The sequence below is a fragment of the Rhinoraja longicauda genome, chromosome 34, assembly GCF_053455715.1.
Source record: "Rhinoraja longicauda isolate Sanriku21f chromosome 34, sRhiLon1.1, whole genome shotgun sequence".
NCBI lineage: Eukaryota > Metazoa > Chordata > Chondrichthyes > Rajiformes > Arhynchobatidae > Rhinoraja > Rhinoraja longicauda.
Genome location: NC_135986.1, coordinates 15,608,339 through 15,632,025, shown reverse-complemented (window position 1 = coordinate 15,632,025; position 23,687 = coordinate 15,608,339). Strand labels below are relative to the sequence as shown.

The window sequence follows — 23,687 nt, the reverse complement described above, 5'->3', positions numbered from 1 at the left end:
CCCCCGTTGTCTGCCGACTTGTGCATTGTGGCTCGTCTCACCCGGACCATCCTCGACCCCCAGATGAAGTGGAAGACGGCCCGGGTGATCCCCTTGGCGTGGGAGGGAGGGACGGGCCACACTTGCGCCAAGTACAGCAGCCTCGAGAGCACCTCACACCTGATGACCAGGTTTTTCCCCGTGATGGAGAGGGAGCGCTGCTTCCACAGCTCCAGCTTATTCCCCACCTTGGCTATCCGCTCCAGCCAATTCTTGTTACATGCCTCTGAAATGTGAGTTTTTTTGTTTTTGTTTTTTTTTTAAATCAAAAAATACTTTATTCAAATAATAAATATCATTCACAAAACATATTCTTAAACAAGCCCATCCGACATTTCCGGAGGTTACATTTGGTACAGACATTCACGTAAACATTTACTTACATTTAGACATTTAACCAGTATCCCTTATTTGGAGGGGCGTCTCTCTCCACCACACCCTGCCCCCCATGTCCAGCAGCGGAAGGACCCTAGAATGTGTTCCTCCCCCACCGGGCCTTAGCGTTGGCTGCACCAAGCTTCAGTGCGTCCCTCAGCACGTACTCCTGCAGTCTGCAGTGGGCCAGTCGGCAACATTCCTTGACGGACAGCTCGCTCCGCTGGGTGGCCAACAAGGATCGGGCAGACCAAAGAGCGTCTTTTACCGAGTTGATGACCTTCCAGCAGCACTCGATGTCAGTCTCGGAATGCGTCCCTGGGAACAGTCCGTAGAGCACAGAGTCCTCTGTGACGGAGCTGCTCGGAATGAATCGTGACAGGGACCACTGCAGACCTCTCCAGACTCTCTTGGCAAATCCACACTCTTTGAAGAGGTGGGCCACCGTCTCCTCTCCGTAGCAGCTGTCCCGAGGGCAGCGTGCGCTGGTAGTGAGGTTCCGGCGGTGCAGGAAGGATCTGACTGGGAGGGCTCCCCTCACCGCCAGCCAAGCCAGGTCTTGGTGCTTGTTGGTGATTTCTGGCGATGAGGCATTTTGCCAGACAAGCTGGGCTGTCTGTTATGGGAACCACGCCACAGGATCCATGGAGTCATTCCCCTGCAGTGCCTGCAGGACGTTCCGTGCTGACCACTGCCTGATGGACTTGTGGTCAAAGGTGTTGGTCCGGAAGAACCTGTCCACAAACGACAGATGGTTCGGCAATGTCCAGCTGACTGGCACATTGCGTGGCATCTGCGCCAGGCCCATCCTTCGCAACACCGGGAACAGGTAGAACCTCAGCAGGTAGTGGCATTTGGTGCCCACGTGCCTTGGCTCTATGCTCCGCCTGATGCAGCCACACACGAAGGTGGCCATCAGAATGAGGGCGGCGTTGGGCACGCTTTTACCCCCGTTGTCTGCCGACTTGTGCATTGTGGCTCGTCGCACCCGGTCCATCGCCGACCCCCAGATGAAGCGGAAGACGGCCCGGGTGATCCCCTTGGCGTAGGAGGGAGGGACGGGCCATACTTGCGCCAAGTACAGCAGCCCCGAGAGCACCTCACACCTGATGACCAGGTTTTTCCCCGTGATGGAGAGGGAGCGCTGCTTCCACAGCTCCAGCTTCTTCCCCACCTTGGCAATCCGCTCCAGCCAATTCTTGTTACATGCCTCAGCCTTCCCGAACCAGATCCCCAGCACCTTCAGGAAGTCAGGCTTGATGGTGAAGGGGATGGAAGATCGGTCAGGCCAGTTGTCAAAGAGCATGGCCTCGCTCTTCCTGCGGTTTACCCTAGCCCCCGTGGCCAACTCAAACTGGTCGCAGACGCTGATCAGTCTGCGGACCGACCCTGGATCCGAGCAGAAGATGGCGACATCGTCCATGTACAGGGAGGCCTTGACCTGAGTGCCCCCACTTCCTGGCAATGTCACTCCTCTTATGCTCGCATCCTTCTTGATGGATTCGGCAAAGGGTTCAATGCAACAGACGAACAAGACAGGGGAGAGAGGGCAACCCTGCCTGACTCCAGACCTGACGGGGAAGCTGTCCGATTCCCACCCATTAATTTGGACTGCACTACAGATATCGGAGTAGAGCAGTTGTATCCACTTCCTGATTCCCTCCCCAAAGCCCATTTTGGAGAGCACGTCCCTCATGTACGTGTGCGATATCCTGTCGAAGGCCTTCTCCTGGTCCAAGCTGACCAGGCACGCATCCACCCGTCTGTCCTGCACGTAGGCAATGGTATCTCTCAGCAGCACCAGGCTGTCTGAGATTTTCCTGCCAGGTACAGCACAGGTTTGGTCCGGGTGGATCACCTGTCCCAGAGCAGACTTGACCCGGTTGGCGATGGCCTTAGACAGGATCTTGTAATCTACATTCAACAATGTGATTGGTCTCCAATTCCTTAAGTCATTCATCTCCCCCTTCTGCTTGTACATCAGGGTGATGCTGCCCTTCCTCATAGAGTCTGACATGCTGCCGGCTAGAAGTATATCGTTGTACACTTCCAGCAGGTCCGGGCCCACCCAGTCCCACAGAGCCGAGTACAACTCTGCCGGTAAGCCATCGCCTCCGGGAGTTTTACTCGAGTCAAAGGAACGGATGGAGCCAGTCAGCTCCTCCAGGGTCAGTGGTTGGTCCAGACTCTCCCGCTTGCTGTCGTCCAAGACTTCCGTGATGGAGGACAGGATGTTCTGGGAGGCGGTGCTGTCTGTGGTCTTTACATCGTACAGATCCTTATAAAAGGATCTGCAGATCTGGAGCATGTCTGACTGCGAGGATGTTACCGAGCCGTCCTCCTCCCTAAGGCTTTTGATCACAGAGCTCCCCCTGTGAACCTTATGGAAGAAGTAACGTGAGCACGTCTCATCCTGCTCAACATGGCGGACCCTGGACCGGAAGATGATCTTGGAGGATTCAGAGGTAAAGAGCCGAGCTTGCCGGCCCTTCAACTCTCTCAGTTCCTCTCTCACCTCCACCCCTCTCCTCTGCAGAAGGAGCAGTTGCTGCAAATCTGTCTGGAGTTGACACAGTTCCCTCTTACCCTGTCTTGCTCTCTGAACCCCTTTGGAGACGAAGAACTTCTTGATGTTCTCCTTTGTTGCCTCCCACCAGAGTGTCGGGGAGTCAAAGAGGGGCCTCACAGTTCTCCAACATGCGTAGTCCCTCTTTAGCTCCTCAACGTTCTCCGGGGTCAACAGCTCCACGTTTAACTTCCACGTCCCTCTGCCCGCCTTCCGGTCCTCCTGTAGGTGACGGGTGGCCTGAAGGAGGCAGTGGTCTGAGAAGAACACCGATGCGAGGTCGGTGTGTCTGACCGTGACGGCCCTCGATGTGAAGAGGAAGTCTATCCGGGACTGGGCTGAACCGTTCGGTCCTGGCCAGGTGAACTGCGGCTGGGCTCTTCCTGCAGGGTCACTGAAGGCCTCGCGCAGCTTTGCATCTTTGACCGTCTCCACCAGGAGTTTGGAGGTGCCGTCCAGTCTGTGGTTGGCACTGCCGGATCGTCCAGCCGCATCGATGATGCAGTTGAAGTCACCGGCCAGAACGAGCGGTCTTGACGTGGCCAGCAGCGGTGGGAGCTGCTGGAGGACGGCCAACCGCTCGCTCCGCCTTGGTGAGGCATACACATTAATCAGCCGGAGCGGAGAACCACGGTACATAACATCCACGACCAAGAGACGACCCCCCACCACCTCCCTTACCTCAGTGATGGTGAAGCCCCCTCCCCGCAGCAAGATCCCCAGACCGGACGCACGACAATCATTGCCCCCCGACCATACCGACAGTCCGTGGGACCACCATCGCGACCGCGGGACCACCTCCGATAGCAGCGAAGGTGTGGCAGCCCACACTCCTGTAAAAAAGTCACATCCGCCTTTACCTTGGCCAGGTACTGCAAGGCGTTGACACATCGCGCAGTGCTCTTCACACTGCGCACGTTTAAGGATGCTCACAATCACGATGCTCGAGACAATCTAGAAAAACAAGTATAGTTTATTTGCTAGTCTGCAGAGTTGGGTGCCTCCCCTTTCAAGACACACCGAGGTCGGGAAAATCCCTTCTTTTTATTCACTTCAATTTACAATTGTCACACCTTTAATTCCTCCCCTTTGGGCTCCTTCCAATCGGAGCACTGAGGTGCACAATCTAACGTCACCGCCCCTGTTGCCTCCCACATCATACATCGCATGCGCATTTAAATGAGACATCTTTTGCCCTTCCTCCTAGTTCTCTGATTATCTTCTAACACTTGTCCTTGGACTGTCACCATTTGTTCTTGCGGTTTTTTTTCCTAGCCGAGCACGGTCGGGTCAGCTATTTCTCAGGGTCCCTAGTTTAAATCAATTATCCCTTTTTACCTCTCTCTCACAATCCACCCTTTTTCTTATGCCACGATACTTTGATTTATACTATTTCCTCCTTTTCTAGTGCTAGCAGCAGAGTCTTTGCCTCTCTATATTCCTCCTGCTGGCCATACTGTACTCTACAGGCCATCATGGTGATGTCGTTCTTTGTCAGGGCTGTCTCTATCAATCTCTGAGACAACCCCCGTATGCAGGGAATGATACAACATCCGAATAGACACATCAACCCCATCACAACTACCACTGATGTTAGGGCTGATGTAAAGATGTGCTTCCATTTCCCAAACTAGGAGTCTAGAAACCCGGTCCAGGAGGTGTCTACTCCAGAGTTCTCGGCCAATTCGATAGACAGGGAGGTGAGACTTGCTAGGGCCCTTGACACTGAACGATCAGGAGCAGTGTTGTTGGGGATGTAGGTGCAACATTGTTCCCCAAACATCACACACACCCCCCTTTCTCAGCCAGTAGCATGTCCAAGGCCATGCGATTTTGCCAGGCCATTAGGCTGGTAGCTGTCAATTGTTCCGCTAATCCTTCAACCGCATCTCGAGTGTGATTTATAAAGCGTTGTTGATTGTAGTATAGGTAGTTAATCCAGTCCACATATTTATTAATTGTGGACCACCAGAAGAGTATGGACGCAAAGCCCGCAGCTATCTGGTTTCTGGCTTTGAATTCATCGGGTACCCCTCTTGGCACCCCTATTGCATCTATATAGATGTGTGTGTCGAATGATCCTCTCACCTCTCTCCTTTGTCGTCGACTTCCTTCATTGAGTTTGACCGCATGCTCTACTGCTATGGTGAAGGGCATCATCAGTTGTGTAAGGGTACAGGTTCCCGTCCATGACCCTGGTAGCCGGGGCCACAGGGTATCCTCTCCGCACCACCACCAGACATCGGCTCTACTGACTATCTGCTTTATCAGCCAGGAGCTACTGAACAGTGACCCCTGTTCCTCAGCTGTTATGTTATACGTCTGATTGCAGTTTAGCACCTCCCCCATTTCCTGTCCATCTGGGTTATATCTTGTATAGCACTCAAATCCCTCCTCCCCTAGGGGAATGGTGAATGGGGGAGGTCGAGGGTCTTTCCTTTGGCCCTTCGTGTTGTTGTTGCTAGCCGGGAATAGGTAATGGTAGCTCTGGCAGGTCTCATTCCTTGGTAGTATGGGATTCGTGAATAGTTGTAGTATACATGACATAGCCCCAGGTGTCCTACTCCAATTCAGGGGAAATGGTACTGGGACCAGCTGAGGCTTAGCTCCGGCGCAGGCGTAGCAATTGGTTTGTTGCATACTTCTGGCTGTGTACATCATCCAGGTAAGCCAGGTGTTGGTTCCCTTTCCCCCTGTTGGTATTCCCTCCTCATACAATTGCATTAATTCTATCTCTCCTGTTACTATCATTATCTTCAAATCCTTAGGCTCATATTCCATGGTGACATTGCTGACTACAGGTGGTGCTGGGGTTGCCCAGGGATCCCTACTCTGACTGTCATCTATCCGGAACATTTCCCCCTCATCCTCATATTTTACTATATATCCGTCCCGTTCTACCTCTATTTCAATCCTCAGGCATGCGTCCTTCCCTATTCTATCTGCACATATCCAATACCTACCATTTTCCTTTATTTCAACCCTCTGTATGCTTACATATACACGTCCTGGCAATCCCTTGTTTGGGTTTTGATATACTCTCCACCTATCAGTTTGATAGGTGGACTTATGCCAACCTTCTCTGGATGAAGTGAATACCTCTCGCCAATTTTTACAGGGATGGGTGCATACATTCTATAACCACACCACGATTTCCCTTTACATACATCAAATGGGATGGTGGTGGCCCTTCTATTCTGTGGTATAGTGATTTTTATACATGCTACATTACTCACAAGCTGGGTAACCACCCAGCACCCGATCCACCAGCACGAAGTCTTCATTTTCCGTGCGGGGTTTTGGTGAATACCAAAGTCAATGGCTTCTTTCCTCCACGTACCGTCCACGGGCTGATATTGTCTGGTGGGGCCTCCACGGGACCCTTAAATCGACTTGCGTGTGTCCACCCTTTTTCTTTTGTTCGTACTGCTGTCTCGGTGGTTAATAACACAAGGTAGGGTCCAGTCCACCTAAGTCGCAACTTTTCTTCCTTCCACGTTTTTATTAGTACCCAGTCTCCAGCCTTGACTGAGTGAATCGGAAAATCCAGTGGCGGGCTCTGGGCCAGTAATCCTTTAGTTTTTTAGTTCTGCAGGAGATTGGGATACTGCCAGTAAACAGTTCCTTAGGAACACGTCGTTCCCTGGTATCAGTGACATCATTTCTACCGTCTTATCTGTGGCTGCTCTCTTTGCCACCTCATCCACTGCCCTATTTCCTCGGGCTTCCAGGGTGTTACCCTTCTGATGCCCTGCCACATCTGCTATGGCTACCCGTTCTGGTTGCTGCAAGGCCTCCAGTGTCTGTCCTATCAATTGCTCATGCGCTAATTCTTCCCCCCCCCCCCCCTCCCCCCCCGAGCTGTTATCATTCCTCGCTCTTTCCAGATCTTCCCAAAGGTGTGTACTACCCCAAAGGCGTATTTTGAGTATACACTGTTCCTTCCTTTCCCTCCAATAGTTCCAAAGCTCTCATTAGGGGGCGTGGCTGTGTTCTGCAGCTGCGGCTCACCGGCAGTCTCTCTGTCTTTTTTTTGTTTTTGTCTTTGCTATCGTTTAAATGTTTCTTTTGATTTATTTTTAACTCTGTATGTGTGGGGGGTGGTGGGGGGGTGGGGGAAACCTTTTTTTCCAAATCTCCTCCTCAACGGAGATGCGACCTTACCGTGTTGTGTCTCCGTTCATGCTACGGCCTAACACCGTGGAGTCGGCGGCCTCCAGCTGGGATCGACCTTGAAGACTCCGGGCACAGGGCCTGGACTTACCATCTCGGAGGCTTCAGCCGTGGGGCCCTGCAGACAGCAACATCTGGAGTTCACAGGTCCCTCGCTGGCGACCGGCTTTCGGGAGCTCCAGCCGTAGCAGCTTCGACCACCCCGAAGGTTTGATCGACCCATTCGCAGGACCTTCACCGCCCTGTGTGGCCTGGCCGTGGCACTTTCCATCGCCCGGTGGGGGCTCAGGGCCTTCATCGGCCTGCTCGGCTCGGCCCTGGGACTTTCCATCGCCCAGTGGGGGCTTGAAAAGTCGGGAGCCTCGATCGCCTCGTGGCACCACGGGAGAAGAATGAGGAGGAGATAAGACTTTTCTTTGCCTTCCATCACAGTGAGGGTGTGCCTGGAGCAATCACTGTGATGGCTGTTTGTGTTAAAAATTGTAATCGTGTGTCTTGTGTTCTTTATTGTCTACTGCCGGACCCTGACGTGAGAGGACGCTGGCGCTATTTGTTCGCCGCTTCTCCGTCAGGATAGTTTGTCTGTTTGAATTTATGTCTTGACTGTTTTTGTAAAGCGTCTTTGAGCATTTGGAAAAGCGCTATAAAAAATAAATGTTTATTATTATTATTATTATTATTAATGCGTATAATTCACAAGATTGGGCTGACCAACTACCAGGCAGCCTGCCACTTTCAATTTCCTCCATAGTTTCCCCATTCACTATACCGTATCCACTATGTCTTTTTCCATCTATACATCTGGAGGACCCGTCTATAAACCACCGGCTGTTGGTTCCCCCCTCTTTTCTGGGTAAGTACCCCTAGTGCCACCCCCTGTTCTGAATTTACGAACAGGTGGAAGGGTTGTTCTAACGAGGGTAGGGCCAACACGGGAGCGGTAATCAGACTGTTCTTTAATTTCCCAAATTCCACCTCCTGTTCAGGGGTCCACTTAACTTTGTCTTTTTCGTCTCCCAATCTATCGTACAGGAATTTCACCTGTCGGGCGTAATCATCTATCAGTATCCTATCAATCCCAGGAATTTTCGGATCTCTTATTCCTCGGGAGTGGTACTCCCGTGATTCCAGCTATCCTTTCGGGGTTTATTCGTCTCTTTCCTCCACTTATCAGGTGTCCTAGGTATTTTACCTCTTGCTTTACAAACTGAAGCTTGTTACGGGACACCCTTAACCCTTTCTCCCCCAAGAAGTTTAACAAAACTATCTTATTTCTCTTATTTCTTATTTCTCTCCTGACACGAGAAGGTCATCTACGTATTGTAATAGTTGCGTTTCCCCGTGACCTGGGAAATCCTCCAGTACCTGCTCTAAAATCTGGCCGAATAAATTTGGTGATTCTGTAAAACCTTGAGGGAGCACCGTCCTTTAATGCTATCTGTAGAGGGGGTATTTGCAACCCTCCTCGGTTTCCTTCCTTGGCCCATACTTGGTCATTAATTCTTTGCTCGTCCTCCTTCCTTAAAGTATACAACTGGACCACTACCCTTCCCTCTACCGGTGCTGTGCCTATTCCCAATTGTATTTGTAAATCTCTGCCCATTAAATTTACGCCAGCCTGGGGTACTAAGATCAGGTCCTCCTCTGCCTCCCGGTTTCCATACCTTACATTCACTCCTCCTATCTCGGGAGCTACCATCACAGTTCCCCCTACCCCGGTAATTTTTACTCTCCCTTGTCCTGCCTCCATACCTGTTGGTACTTTGGTCACACTTGATCGCTCCGCTCCTGAATCTACCATGAACACCGTATCTTCTCCTTGGGGTCCTATTTTTAAATTTACCAGGGGCTCCCTTCTATAGTCCCTCGACCCCAAGGACAGGAACCCCTGACCCCCCTATTCATTTTCCATCATACTGTACGTGCGGGACTCCGCTACAAGCTCAGGGCATTCCCTTTTGAAGTGTCCTTCCTTATTACAAAAATAACATCTTGAAGGCCCTGTCCTCCAACCTTGTCCCGTACCCGTAGTTCCCCTGCCCCTGCCGTATCCTTCACCATCTCCTGTTGTGGTTCTATCTGTATACTTTCCCACCTCATTCTTCTCTGGGAGTACCCCTGGCTTTCCTTTATTTTTCTTTCCATATCTTTTCCCATCTCCCTTATCTCTATCTCTAAGTGCTTTATGGATGCCTCTATTTCCCTTCTACACTCCTTGTTCTTTCCCCATCACTTTCTAATTCTGCTTCATTCTCACAGTTTTGCCCTCTCTCTGATGCCTGCTGATTACTTGCCTGTGTTTCTGCGTTGCTGTCTCCCTCATACTCCTCATTTGCTGCCTGACGGGTCCCATAAATCTTTCTGTCCCTGAGGTCCCTGAGGTCCTGTAGCCTTTCTCCTTCTATTCTAAACAATTTAAGTACGTCTAGTTCTTTTTCCTTTTTCGTTACTCGGGTTTCTGATTTATCCTTAGGCTTATAGTTCTTAATTAACACTCCCATTTCATCACACATGTTTATATCAAAATATAAATATATCAAAATTTATATCATATTTATATCATTCCGTGGACCATTTCGTAACCAATCTTTTGTCTTTTTTTCCCATTTCTCAGAGTGTTTTTAAAAAAAATATCCTCTTTGGATACGGGAACTTCCTACTTAGTAGTTCAACTGCAGTTATTTTATTCATTGTATTCGCCTTATGTTATGTTAGTGCACTTGGTCAGTCAGTTTAAATGCAGTCCTTGTTCTCACTCTGTTCCGTCGCTATAGTCACTATGCTACGGAATTTCTATCTTCTATAGTTCTACTATATTCCTTTAATATTTATTCCGAGGCATTGGCAAGCCTGTGATTCCTGCGATTCTTTCAGGATTTATTCTTCGCTTTCCCCTTACAAGCATAACAACTTTCCTCCAGATTAGGGGAAGCTTTTGAATTAACAAACACATCTAATGCCTGCCGTACTCAATCCTCATCGGAGCCCAGTCGTGGCCACCAGACTGAACTCCCTTTGATCGGGTATTTCTGCCACTCAAAATAACAGAGTTGAATGATTTTTGTCTTCTCCAATCCCTGGGTTTTTCCCTGCCCCCAATGGCTCAGCATTCGCCCCAACGGACTATCAGGCGGAATGCGGGGGTTGGGCTTCCCGCCCTTCCCCTCCCTTTTGGGCTTTCTGTTTTCACTGCCCATCCTCCCGATCGGAATTCCCCTCCGATCTTTTATCCTCCCGATCGGAATTCCCCTCCGATCTTAGCTGTAATCGCCCGAGTAGTACTTAAGTCAGTTTTCTTACCCGGGTCCTGTGCACAAGAATCACTCGATTTAGCTCCTCGCGATTTCCTGCTACTCCCACTTGTTTCTCGAGTCTCTGGTCCAGGTATCACTCGCTCAAACCACTTACGGCAAGCAAGGAGTCTGAGACCGCTGAACTCAGCGGGGTGCACCGTCCCTTCTTCCGTATACTCCTGTCAGCCAGCCGGAGTGGCGATCCCGGACCACTCCGGCTGGCTGTGAGATGCTTGTGAGACGCAAATGTTGGTGCTCACAATCACGATGCTCGAGACAATTTAGAGAAACAAGTATAGTTTATTTGCAAGTCTGCAGAGTTGGGTGCCTCCCCTTTCGAGACACACCGAGGTCGGGAAAATCCCTTCTTTTTATTCACTTCAATTTACAATTGTCACACCGTTAATTCCTCCCCTTCGGGCTCCTTCCAATCGGAGCACTTAGGTGCACAATCTAACGACACCGCCCCTGTTGCCTCCCACATCATACATCGCATGTGCATTTAAATGAGACATCTTTTGCCCTTCCTCCTAGTTCTCTGATTATCTTCTAACACTTGTCCTTGGACTGTCACCATTTGTTCTTGCGGTTTTTTTTCCTAGCCGAGCACGGTCGGGTCAGCTATTTCTCAGGGTCCCTAGTTTAAATCAATTATCCCTTTTTACCTCTCTCACAACACTTTCAGCGAGACCGTGCGTGGCCGTTAGGATTTCCGTTAGCTGCGTCAGCGCTGTGGGTCGTTACTTGGAGCTGGTGTATCTGGTCGCTGCCTTTGTCCCTCCAACCGGCCTCATCACTTTGTAGATGTAGATGCAGTAAATCAGTGACTGTGGAAGGGCTGATCAGCGACTGAGGTCCGCGCGGGGAAAGTGCGTAATAAAGGTGTTTGTTGTCCTTGAACCCAGAGCGCGAGAAAATGGGGCGCAGCGAAAATAGGGGCTGGTCTGTGCGCGGCGTGTACACAGCATTATGAGCAGCTTTGGCGTTTACATCGTAACCAGTTACACTTGAATCACTGGAGTAAAACTCCGCTTAGCAATAGTCCATGGAATTAATTCAGATAAAAACCCCGCGGATAGAACAACATTAATGTAACAGGACATTAAGACAAAGGCGCAGCACTTTCTTCTGCCGGGGTTAGTGGCTCTTAAAAGAGCCGTTTGTTGTCCTTGGTGGAGGTGGGGTTTAGGCGCGCTCCTCGCGGATGCGGCGGGCCAGCTGGATGTCTTTGGGCATGATGGTGACTCGCTTGGCGTGGATGGCGCACAGGTTGGTGTCCTCAAAGAGCCCCACCAGGTAAGCCTCGCTGGCCTCCTGCAGGGCCATGACGGCCGAGCTCTGGAAGCGCAGGACTGTCTTGAAGTCCTGAGCGATCTCCCGCACCAGGCGCTGGAAGGGCAGTTTGCGGATGAGCAGCTCGGTGGATTTCTGGTAGCGCCGGATCTCCCTCAGAGCCACGGTGCCGGGCCTGTAGCGATGAGGCTTCTTCACTCCGCCCGTGGCTGGAGCGCTCTTCCGCGCCGCTTTGGTCGCCAGCTGTTTGCGAGGAGCTTTCCCTCCGGTCGATTTGCGCGCTGTCTGCTTGGTCCGGGCCATTCTCCTTCAACTTTTTTATTTTTATTTTTTTATCAAAAAATACTTTATTCAAATAATAAATATCATTCACAAAACATATTTTTAAACAAGCCCATCCGACATTTCCGGAGGTTACATTTGATACAGACATTTACTTAGACATTTACTGACATTTAGACATTTACCCAGTATCCCTTATTTGGAGGGGCGTCTCTCTCCACCACACCCTGCCCCCCCATGTCCAGCAGCGGAAGGACCCTAGACTGTGGTCCTCCCCCACAGGGCCTTAGCGTTGGCTGCACCGAGCTTCAGTGCGTCCCTCAGCACGTACTCCTGCAGTCTGCAGTGGGCCAGTCGGCAACATTCCTTGACGGACAGCTCGCTCCGCTGGGAGGTCAACAAGGATCGGGCAGACCAAAGTTCACCGAGTTGATGACCTTCCAGCAGCACTCGATGTCAGTCTCGGAATGCGTCCCTGGGAACAGTCCGTAGAGCACAGAGTCCTCTGTGATGGAGCTGCTCGGAATGAATCGTGACAGGGACCCCTGCAGACCTCTCCAGACTCTCTTGGCAAATCCACACTCTTTGAAGAGGTGAGCCACCGTCTCCTCTCCGTAGCAGCCGTCCCGAGGGCAGCGTGCGCTGGTATTGAGGTTCCAGCGGTGCAGGAAGGATCTGACTGGGAGGGCTCCCCTCACCGCCAGCCAAGCCAGGTCTTGGTGCTTGTTGGTGAGTTCTGGCGATGAGGCATTTTGCCAGACAAGCTGGGCTGTCTGTTCTGGGAACCACGCCACAGGATCCATGGAGTCATTCCCCTGCAGTGCCTGCAGGACGTTCCGTGCTGACCACTGCCCGATGGACTTGTGGTCAAATGTGCTGGTCCGGAAGAACCTGTCCACAAACGACAGATGGTTCGGCAATGTCCAGCTGACTGGCACATTGCGTGGCATCTGCGCCAGGCCCATCCTTCGCAACACTGGGGACAGGTAGAACCTCAGCAGGTAGTGGCATTTGGTGCCCACGTGCCTTGGCTCTATGCTCCGCCTGATGCAGCCACACACGAAGGTGGCCATCAGAATGAGGGCGACGTTGGGCACGCTTTTACCCCCGTTGTCTGCCGACTTGTGCATTGTGGCTCGTCGCACCCGGTCCATCGCCGACCCCCAGATGAAGCGGAAGACGGCCCGGGTGATCCCCTTGGCGTGGGAGAGAGGGACGGGCCACACTTGCGCCAAGTACAGCAGCCCCGAGAGCACCTCACACCTGATGACCAGGTTTTTCCCCGTGATGGAGAGGGAGCGCTGCTTCCACAGCTCCAGCATCTTCCCCACCTTGGCTATCCGCTCCAGCCAATTCTTGTTACATGCCTCAGCCTTCCCGTACACGTCCATGGCAGTGACTGCTTTACGCTTGGCGTGCTCGTGTAGGTGACCGCATCCCTAATCACATAGAGAGAGGGGGGTGGGAGACAGCGAGTTAGGATGATGAACCCCCAAGTGATTGAAATGATTTCCGCCTCGCACTGAGCCTGGTCTCGGGACAGGGAACGTTTGAGTTTGGATTTGCTCTTTCCTGATAGAGTGGGTGGCTCTGAAAAGAGCCGTTGGGTTCAGGTCTTTACAGACAGCGCTTTTTATTTCACTTTTTGGCCGTTGCCTTCTTGGGTTTCGCCGATTTCGGCTTTGCCTGGCGTTTTGCCGGCTTCTTTGCTGCCATTTTCACTGCGACCTTCTTGGGTTTTTTCGCCGATGCCTTCTTCGGTGATGATTTCTTCGCCGCCGTTTTTTTAGCCGCTGGTTTCTTGGCCACAACTTTCTTAGCGGTAGTTTTCTTGGTGGTAGATTTTTTTGCCAGTGATTTCTTGATCGGGGTTTTCTTGGGCGTGGGTTTCTTGCTCTTGGATGTCTTGGCTGCTGGAACCTTCGCTTTCTTTACCGATTTCACGGCGGCTTCTCCCTTACCGGTCTTGAAGGAGCCCTTGTTCTGATCCAGGAAACCATTTTCTACTCTCCTCCTGATGCACCTCAGGATCACGTGGCGTAACTTGTCCACATCCACGCCGTCGGCGGCCAGACCTTTCTTTATCGCAAATAAAGACAGCCCATGGCGATCGTGGCAATCCGCCACAAGCTTGTCGATCCGGCCGCCCAGATTGGGACTGTCTGCCTTGCTCCGGGCGGCCGCCGTCTTCTTCTTGGGAGCCTTGGTTTTAGTGGCGGGGACGGCTGGAGGAGCCACTTCGGCGGCTGCGGTCTCGGTCATGTCGGCGACTCTGCACAAGCTCTCTCTGACACTCAGGACTGAGTGAGAAATGAACCGAGTGGGGTTGGCACAGAGCAACTTAAAGGCAGCGAGCGGACGGGGTGGAGACATCCTGCTGTCAGCTCCCGGCCCCTCCGCCTCGCTGTGTTTCTCTGTCTTCAAAACCCCTCAAATTCCAATTAAAATCGGACACCTCGGAGACAAAGACTGACCTCGTTACATCTCTGAGATCGGAATGTTTATTGTAGAGTAAGTCTGATACGAATTAAAGGCAGCGTTTTCCATTTAAACCCGTTTCACTGATGCACTGAGCGCGTTCTCTGTCCCGATCGCTGACATGTTCGCTGTTTTTCGACAGAAATATCGAAACCAACGTAAATTTTGCGGTTAATTCCCACTTCAGGACTGAGCTGGGAAGTGGAGCGATCCCGTGCCACTGATATCTTTACATTTTTCACCAGTGGGGCTGGGAAAACCGGCGAAGTGTTCGGACCCACAAACACAGTGACATCAATCTGAGCCGCCCGCCCCTTTAACACACTCTCTGACACAATGTTCACATCTACACATTCACATTTCAGACAGTTGGCCCGTTGCACAGTTCCCAGGGTGGGATTACCTCTCCGCTCGACCCGTGCTGTGGATTCTCGGGGGTTGCGTGTAGTTTCCCAGCTCAGTAACTGTTAAACTCGCTGACGCCGCCGCTCATCAGAGTCACTGATCCCTGGATTCGGATTCGTCTCGTCTCTTTCTTACATGAGCGGCCCTATATTTTTAAACAGTCCAACACCTGACACAGACTCCAGTTGTGGTATCAACAGCTCACTGCATGTCTGAAATATAATTTATTTACTTGTTTTTTTTAACCGGATAGTATTATGGTCACTGGATGCCCACTGACACTTCAGTCACTTGCTCCGCCTGATTTCCCAATAGGAGGCCCAGTATCGCCTCCTCTCTGCCAGGCCCTTCCACATATTGTTTGAGAAATCTTCCTGGACGCATTTAACAAATTCCACCCCTTCCATGGTCTCGAATCTGTGGCAGTCCCAGTCAACATGATGGAAGTTTAAATCACCTACCAGCATAACCCTGTTACACCTACAGGCTTCTGCAACCCCCCCTCCCCTACATCAGGTAACCTGTTAAAATCACAAATTCACATTCTATCTGCTGCTCCAGCCGAGGTGTGGAGCAAGCAGCCAACTAGGATGCATGACCCATGGTCACCCATGACCGAGGGGGCCTAACAAAGAAGTAGAGGAAAAAGTCATTCTATCTGCGTCTGCATTCGAGTTGTTGCAAATCAGGCAGCAGGACCCTAAGATCTCTGTGAACCTCAGGCCTTTGTCATCTCAGTATTTGGAGTTGGTTTATTATTGTCACGTAGCAGTATACGGTGACAACGTTTATTTTGCATGTCAGGCAGGCAAATCGTACACTCACACAATACATGAGAGCAAAAAGGAAACAAAGTGCAAGGGGTCACGAGGTGGATTGGAAACATATAAAAGGTCTGTTCAAGAGTCTGCTAACAGCGGGCAAATAGCTAATCTTGAATCTGGTGACACGTGCTTTCAAACTGTAATATTTTCCACCTGACAGCAGAGGAGAGAAGATAGAATGACCAGGTTGTGAGTGGTGTAAGAAGGAACTGCAGATGCTGGTTTAAACCAAAGATAGACACAAAAAGCTGGAGTAACTCAGCGGGACAGTCGAGGCCCTTCTTGAGACATGTGAGTGGTCCTTGTATTATGTTGGTTGCTTTCCCGACGCAGGATGAAGTGTGGATTACGTTGGTGGATCAGCCTGGTTTGTGTTGGACTGGGCTGTTTCCACAACTGTCTGCAATTTATTGAGATCCAGGACAGACCAGCAATCGATGATGTTTCTGGATAAATAATTTCCATGGTGGTGCATCAGCAGAAATTGATAGCCTTTGGAGAGCCGCTAGATTTCTTTGGTATTCTGAAGAAGTGGAGTCGTTGGTGTGGTGCCTTATCGTCAATCAATGTAGTTATACCAGAACAAATAGTTGGTGATATGTTTAGACATGCTTCTTTTTTCCCCCAAATTTGATAATTTTGTGTTCAGATGGACAGAGTAATACAGCCAATAAACAGAGCCTTTGGCCCACCACATCAATTTGCCCATCTATATTAATCCCATTTGCTGGCATAGGGACTTCATAGAAACATAAAAAATAGGTGCAGGAGTAGGGCATTCGGCCCTTTGAGCCAGCACCTCCAAACAATAAAATCATGTTTTAGACGGAGGGATTAAAAGTACCATTAGCAAATTTGCAGATGATACTAAGTTGGGGGGTAGTGTGAATTGTGAGGAAGATGCAATAAGGCTGCAGGGTGACCTGGACAGGTTGTGTGAGTGGGCGGATACATGGCAGATGCAGTTTAATGTAGATAAGTGTGAGGTTATTCACTTTGGAAGTAAGAATAGAAAGGCAGATTATTATCTGAATGGTGTCAAGTTAGGAGGAGGGGGAGTTCAACGAGATCTGGGTGTCCTAGTGCATCAGTCAATGAAAGGAAGCATGCAGGTTCAGCAGGCAGTGAAGAAAGCCAATGGAATGTTGGCCTTCGTAACAAGAGGAGTTGAGTATAGGAGCAAAGAGGTCCTTCTACAGTTGTACCGGGCCCTGGTGAGACCGCACCTGGAGTACTGTGTGCAGTTTTGGTCTCCAAATTTGAGGAAGGATATTCTTGCTATGGAGGGCGTGCAGCGTAGGTTCACTAGATTAATTCCCGGAATGGCGGGACTGTCGTATGTTGAAAGGCTGGAGCGATTGGGCTTGTATACACTGGAATTTAGAAGGATGAGGGGGGATCTTATTGAAACATATAAGATAATTAGGGGATTGGACACATTAGAGGCAGATAACATGTTCCCAATGTTGGGGGAGTCCAGAACAAGGGGCCACAGTTTGAGAATAAGGGGTAGGCCATTTAGAACGGAGATGAGGAAGAACTTTTTCAGTCAGAGGGTGGTGAAGGTGTGGAATTATCTGCCTCAGAAGGCAGTGGAGGCCAGTTCGTTGGATGCTTTCAAGAGAGAGCTGGATAGAGCTCTTAAGGATAGCGGAGTGAGGGGGTATGGGGAGAAGGCAGGAACGGGGTACTGATTGATAGTGATCAGCCATGATCGCATTGAATGGCGGTGCTGGCTCGAAGGGCTGAATGGCCTACTCCTGCACCTATTGTCTATTGTCTATTGTCTATGGCTTATCGTCCAAAATCAGTACCCTGTTACGGCTTTTCCCCCATATCCCTTGATTCCCTTAGCCATAAGAGCTAAATCTAACTCTCTCTTGAAATCTTCTATGCCTTGCCTATTCATCTGTCTATATGTCTCTTAAACATGGTGACTGTATCCATTTCCACCACCTTCTCTGTCACATGATTCAGATATCAACCAACCCTGTGTAAAAAAAATACCCCTCACATTCCCTTTAAAACTCCTTGGGCTTTACCTCAACCCTATCCCCTCTTGTTTTTGAAATACTGACCATGAGAAAACAATATTGATTATTTATCGTAACCTCATATACTTCCAACAGGTCATTCCTCAGTTTCCTTCACTGCAAGGAAAACAAGAAAATCCTCTCCAGGTTGTCCCCATGGATAAAGTCCTCCAGTCCAAGCAATATTCTGCTGAAGGTAGACACCAAATACTGGAGTAAATCTGCGGGACATACAGCATCTCTGGAGAGAAGGAATGGGTGACTTTTCGGGTCGAGACCCTTCTTCATCCTGATCTGAAGAAGGGTCTCGACCCAAAACATCACCCATTTGTGACACGTTTGCGGATGACACAAAGCTGGGTGGCAGTGTAAACTGTGAAGAGGTTGTGAGGAGGTTGCAGGGTGACCTGGGCAGATTGAGTGAGTGGGCAGATGCATGGTAGATGCAGTATAATATAGATAAATGTGAGGTTATGCACTTTGGCGGCAAAAACATGGAGGCAGATTATTTTCTCAATGGAGTTAGGTTAGATAAGGGGGAGGTGCAGCGAGACCTGGGTGTCCTTGTACACCAGTCACTGAAAGTAGGCGTGCAGGTACAGCAGGCAGTGAAGAAAGCAAATGGAATGTTGGCCTTCATAACAAGAGGATTTCTGTATAGGAGTAAAGAGGTTCTTCTGCAGTTGTATAGGGCCCTGGTAAGACCACATCTGGAGTATTGTGCACAGTTTTAGTCTCCTAATTTGAGGAAGGACATCTTTGTAATTGAGGCAGTGCAGCATAGGTTTTCAAGATTGATCCCTGGGATGGCAGGACTGTCATATGAGGAAAGATTGAAAAGACTAGGCTTGTATTCACTGGAGTCTAGAAGGATGAGAGGGGATCTTATAGAAACATATAAAATTATAAAAGGACTGGACAAGCCTGATGCAGGAAAAATGTTCCCAATGTTGGGCGAGTCCAGAACCAGGGGACACAGTCTTAGAATAAAGGGGAGGCCATTTAGCTGAGGTGAGAAAAAACTTTTTCACCCAGAGAGTTGTGAATTTGTGGAATTCTCTGCCACAGAGGGGAGTGGAAACCAAATCACTCGATGGATTTAAGAGAGAGTTGGATAGAGCTCTAGGGGCTAGTGGAATCTAGGGATATGGAGAGAAGGCAGGCACGGGTTATTGATTGGGGACGATCAGCCATGATCACAATGAATGGCGGTGCTGGCTCGAAGGGCCGAATGGCCTCCTCCTGCACCTATTTTCCATGTTTCTATGTTAAAACCACATCCTTCCTACAATCTGGTGCCGTTTACTGTTCAGCCAAAATGCAACACTGTACAGTTGTGTGAGTTAAGTTCCATCTGCCATTCCTTGTGCCTCTGTCCCAACTGATTTAGATCCAGCATCAATCTTAGATAACCTTATTCACTGTCCACTCTACCACTAATTTATTATCCGTAAACTTACTAACGAAGACAATTGCATAATCATCCAAATGTTCGACATAGATGATAAACAACAGTGGACCCAGCACTGATCTCTGCAGTACACCACTGGTCATAGGTCTCCAAACTGTAAAACAGACCTACAGAACCACCTCTACCAAACCAGTTTTGTATCAATTGCCCAGCTCACTCTGCATCGCTTGTGAACTAACTTCTGGACCTGCATACCATACAACACCATGTCAAAGGCCTTGCTAAAGTCCATGTAGCAACATCTACTGCCTGCCCCTCACCAATTTTCATGGTTCGTTTTTGAGAAATTCAGTTAAATTCGTGAGTCACAATTTCCCATTTACAGAACCACCGTGACTGTTCCTACTCAGTCCTTGCCTTTACAATTGCAGGCAGAACTTGTCTCTCAGAAATCCCCCCTAGTAACTTTCGCACAATTGACTTTAGGCTCACTGGCCTGTAGTTCCCTGCCTTTTCCTTGCAGTCCTTAAGTAAAGGCACCACTATAGCCACCCCGCAGTCTTCCAGTACCTCAACCATGGCTAACAGTGATGCAAATAATTCTGCAGAACCCTGCATTTTCTTCCTTGGTTTCCCACACTGCCCTCGGATACCCTTGATCAGGCTCCAAGGATTTACACTTTATGCACTTTAAGACCACTGTTTCGTAATGGTGCAAAGAACAGTGTGGGTCCCTCACCCCACAATGTTTGTGCCAAACATGATGCCTAATTAGGTCATATGGTCAGAAGTGAGAGCAGTAAAATTAGGCCATTTGGCCCATCAAGTCTACTCCGCTATTCTATTATGGCTGATCTATCTCTCCCTCCTAACCCCGTTCTCCTGCCTTCTCCCCATAACGTTTGAGACCTGTACAAATCAAGAATCTATCTATCTCTGCCTTAAGAATATCCACTGACTTGGCTTCCACAGCCTTCTGTGGCAAAGAGTTCCACATATTCACCACCCTTGGACGAAAGAAATTTCTCCTCGTCTCGTCCCTAAAGGAACGTCCTTTACTTGTGATGCTCCTCTAGTCCAAGACTCTTCCATGAACGGGGGTAAAGACGTGCCCAACGTCGCCCTCATTCTGATGGCCACTTTCGTGTGTGGCTGCATCAGGCGGAGCATAGAGCCAAGGCACGTGGGCACCAAATGCCACTACCTGCTGAGGTTCTACCTGTCCCCGGTGTTGCGAAGGATGGGCCTGGCGCAGATGCCACGCAATGTGCCAGTCAGCTGGACATTGCCGAACCATCTGTCGTTTGTGGACAGGTTCTTCCGGACCAACACCTTTGACCACAAGTCCATCGGGCAGTGGTCAGCACGGAACGTCCTGCAGGCACTGCAGGGGAATGACTCCATGGATCCTGTGGCGTGGTTCCCAGAACAGACAGCCCAGCTTGTCTGGCAAAATGCCTCATCGCCAGTACTCACCAACAAGCACCAAGACCTGGCTTGGCTGGCGGTGAGGGGAGCCCTCCCAGTCAGATCCTTCCTGCACCGCCGGAACCTCACTACCAGCGCACGCTGCCCTCGGGACGGCTGCTACGGAGAGGAAACGGTGGCCCACCTCTTCAAAGAGTGTGGATTTGCCAGGAGAGTCTGGAGGGGTCTGCAGGGGTCCCTGTCACGATTCATTCCGAGCAGCTCCGTCACAGAGGACTCTGTGCTCTACGGACTGTTCCCAGGGACGCATTCCGAGACTGACATCGAGTGCTGCTGGAAGGTCATCAACTCGGTGAAAGACGCCCATTGGTCTGCCCGATCCTTGTTGACCTCCCAGCGGAGCGAGCTGTCCGTCAAGGAATGTTGCCGACTGGCCCACTGCAGACTGCAGGAGTACGTGCTGAGGGACGCTCTGAAGCTCGGTGCAGCCAACGCCAAGGCCCTGTGGGGGAGGACCACAGTCTAGGGTCCTTCCGCTGCTGGACATGGGGGGCAGGGTGTGGTGGAGAGAGACGCCCCTCCAAATAAGGGATATGTATGTAAATGTATGTAAAGGTCTAAGTAAATGCCTGTATTGAATATGTAACCTCCGGGAATGTCGGAAGGGTTTGTTTTAAAAATGATGGTTTGTAAATGATATTTATACACAAGCCTTCCACTATTTGTATGTTTTAATGAAGTCTCTCCACATTTTTCTAAACTCCAGCAAGTGCATGCCCAGTGCCGACAAACACTCATCGTAGGTTAACCTACTCATTCCTGGGATCATTCTTGTAAATTTCCTTTGGACCCTCTCCAGAGTCAGCACATCCTTCCTCAGCTTGGCTGTCTGAAACTGGTGCCATATTGCAGTAAGATAGACACAAAACGTTGGAGTCACTCAGCAGGACAGGCAGCATCTTTGGAGAGAAGGAATGGGTGATGTTTTGGTTCAAAACCCTTCTTCCAAATGATCTTTAGACAGAGATCCTGCCTGTCCGCCTGAGTTACTCTGGCATTTTGTGTCTATCTTCGATTTAAAACAGCATCTGCAGTTCCTCCCGAGCCATATTATACTGATGTGTTCTAAGCTACACTACCCGCATTTCCACCTATTTCCGTTTCATCCGCAAACTTGGCCACAAAGCCCTTAATCTCCACTGCCTGTACATGATCCATACCTCTCTATTCCCTGCACATTGTTGTGCCTATCTAAAAGCCTCTTGTACACCACTATTGTATCTGCCTCCACCATCTCCCCAGACAATGCGATCAAGGCCCCCACCACTCTGGGTGAAAACACTTGCCCCGCATATCTCCTTTATACTTCCCCCCCTCTCAACTTACAGCTATTCCCACGAGTACTGTTCATTTGCAATCTGGGAAAAAAGTTTTGACTGTCGACTTTATCTATGCCTCTAAACATGGGACATGTTTGCAGACATCACAGTTCTCGTCCCTGAATTCCCCAGTTTATGCGGCTTTATCAATGGCTGCCAATATAGCATTCCACATTGATCCTTCAGGGACCCTAATCTCTCCTTCGTTGCCTTTCAATATGCTTAAATAATCCCCAGGTTATCTCCATAACCTTTTCTGCCAAAGATATCTCGTGTCTTCTTTTTGCTCTTCTGCTTTTCGACATAAGAGTATATCTACATCACTTGCACTCCCCAAGAGATTTGCTTCATCCCAGCTATCTACACATGATATATACTTCTTTAATTCCTTCCTCTACTTCCTGAAAATATTGAGCAATTCAGGTTGTTGACAAATACTTTATTGAACTTTTACAGGTGTACAGAAGCGTACTGTTGCATCACGGTCTGGTTTGGCAACTCAAAGGCCCATGTACGAAGGAGACTACAGAGAGAGGTAGACACTACCAGGTCACTCACATGTGCTGACCTCTCCACCATCAGAGGGATCCAGAGAAAGCACTGCTTTAAAGGCAGCTAATATAATAAAACCACTCCACCCTGGCTGTGCTCACAATTCACCCCTGCCATCAGAAAGAAGGTGCAGGAGTCTGAAAATCATGGTCATCAGGTTCAAGAACAGCTCCTTCCCAGTAATTATCGTGCTTTTGAACATGACACAATACTAACCTCAGCTATGATCTGCTGTGCACCATGTTTTTAGCTGCATTATGGATTTCAGTTGTTGCACAATTTTGGTTACCGAGTAATGTGGTTACAAATTTAATGTATGTTTAATTGTTAATTATGATCTGTGTGCTAAGGTGTTAAATGACATTTGAAGCTGCAGCAAGTGTGAATGCCATTGTTCTATTGCGGGTACATATCTATATACAAAAACTCTCGTTTGTTTGTTCCTGAACTACAGCCAGAACGGTACACGATAGCGCGGCAGTTTTAGGCCCACCTTACTCACCATCTGGTGCTAGTGGAAGAAGTTTAATTGAAATAGGTGTTATATTTTTTAAGTTATTCACATTAAAAAAGTTTAAATCTATCTCCTAGGGAGGGAAAGGGAAAAGGAGGGAGGATAAGAGGGGTTGAGTGGGTGGGAGGAGAAGGGGGGGAGGGGGTTAGGGGGGAGCGAGGGGAGGAAAGGGTAGGAAGGTGGAAGGGGGATTGGGGTTGGGGGAGGGAGGGATGAGGGTAGGAGGGGGAAGGGTGGGGAGGGGAGAGGGGGGCAGAGGTGAGGAGGAAGGGGGGAGTGGGGAGGAGAGGGTGCTGCACCAATGCAGGAGAGGTTTGGGCCCAACGTTCCACTTGGTTTAGTGACAATTAAACGTCCTTGACTCTTGAGAGCCCAAATATCTCTTGTGGACCCAGGTTCCCTCATCCTGATGGTCACTTTCAGTGGTCAAAATGTTCAAAAGTGGATTCCCTTTCAGCATCTTGTTAACTTTGCCCAAATGCCTTGAGTTTTACTCGAGTGTCATGTTATCTCTTTAATAATAGCAGCTGACATTTTCCTGTGACACAAAATGCTGGAGTAACTCAGCGGGACAGGCAGCATCGCTGGAGAGAAGGAATGGGTGACGTTTCACATTGAGAAATATCTATCTTCGATTTAATC

General features: G+C 49.7%; 2 protein-coding genes and 1 pseudogene across 2 annotated transcripts; all 3 read right to left on the bottom strand.

Moving 5' to 3' along the window:
- The window catches only part of LOC144609555 (uncharacterized), an 80,857-nt pseudogene that overhangs the window by 3,908 nt on the left and 53,262 nt on the right, over window positions 1-23,687 (bottom strand).
- LOC144609210 (histone H3, embryonic-like) lies at window positions 11,632-12,042 on the bottom strand. Its single transcript, XM_078427626.1, has one exon. The coding sequence runs from the start codon at window positions 12,040-12,042 to the stop codon at window positions 11,632-11,634; it is 411 nt and encodes a 136-aa protein (XP_078283752.1).
- On the bottom strand, window positions 13,660-14,394 carry LOC144609453 (uncharacterized). The gene has a single exon (XM_078427932.1). It carries the CDS (start codon window positions 14,392-14,394, stop codon window positions 13,660-13,662), a length of 735 nt encoding a protein of 244 aa, XP_078284058.1.

Excerpts from the sequence above, each read along its gene's own strand:
- LOC144609210 (XM_078427626.1), bottom strand. The coding sequence starts at position 12,042 with ATGGCCCGGACCAAGCAGACAGCGCGCAAATCGACCGGAGGGAAAGCT.
- LOC144609453 (XM_078427932.1), bottom strand. The coding sequence starts at position 14,394 with ATGTCTCCACCCCGTCCGCTCGCTGCCTTTAAGTTGCTCTGTGCCAAC.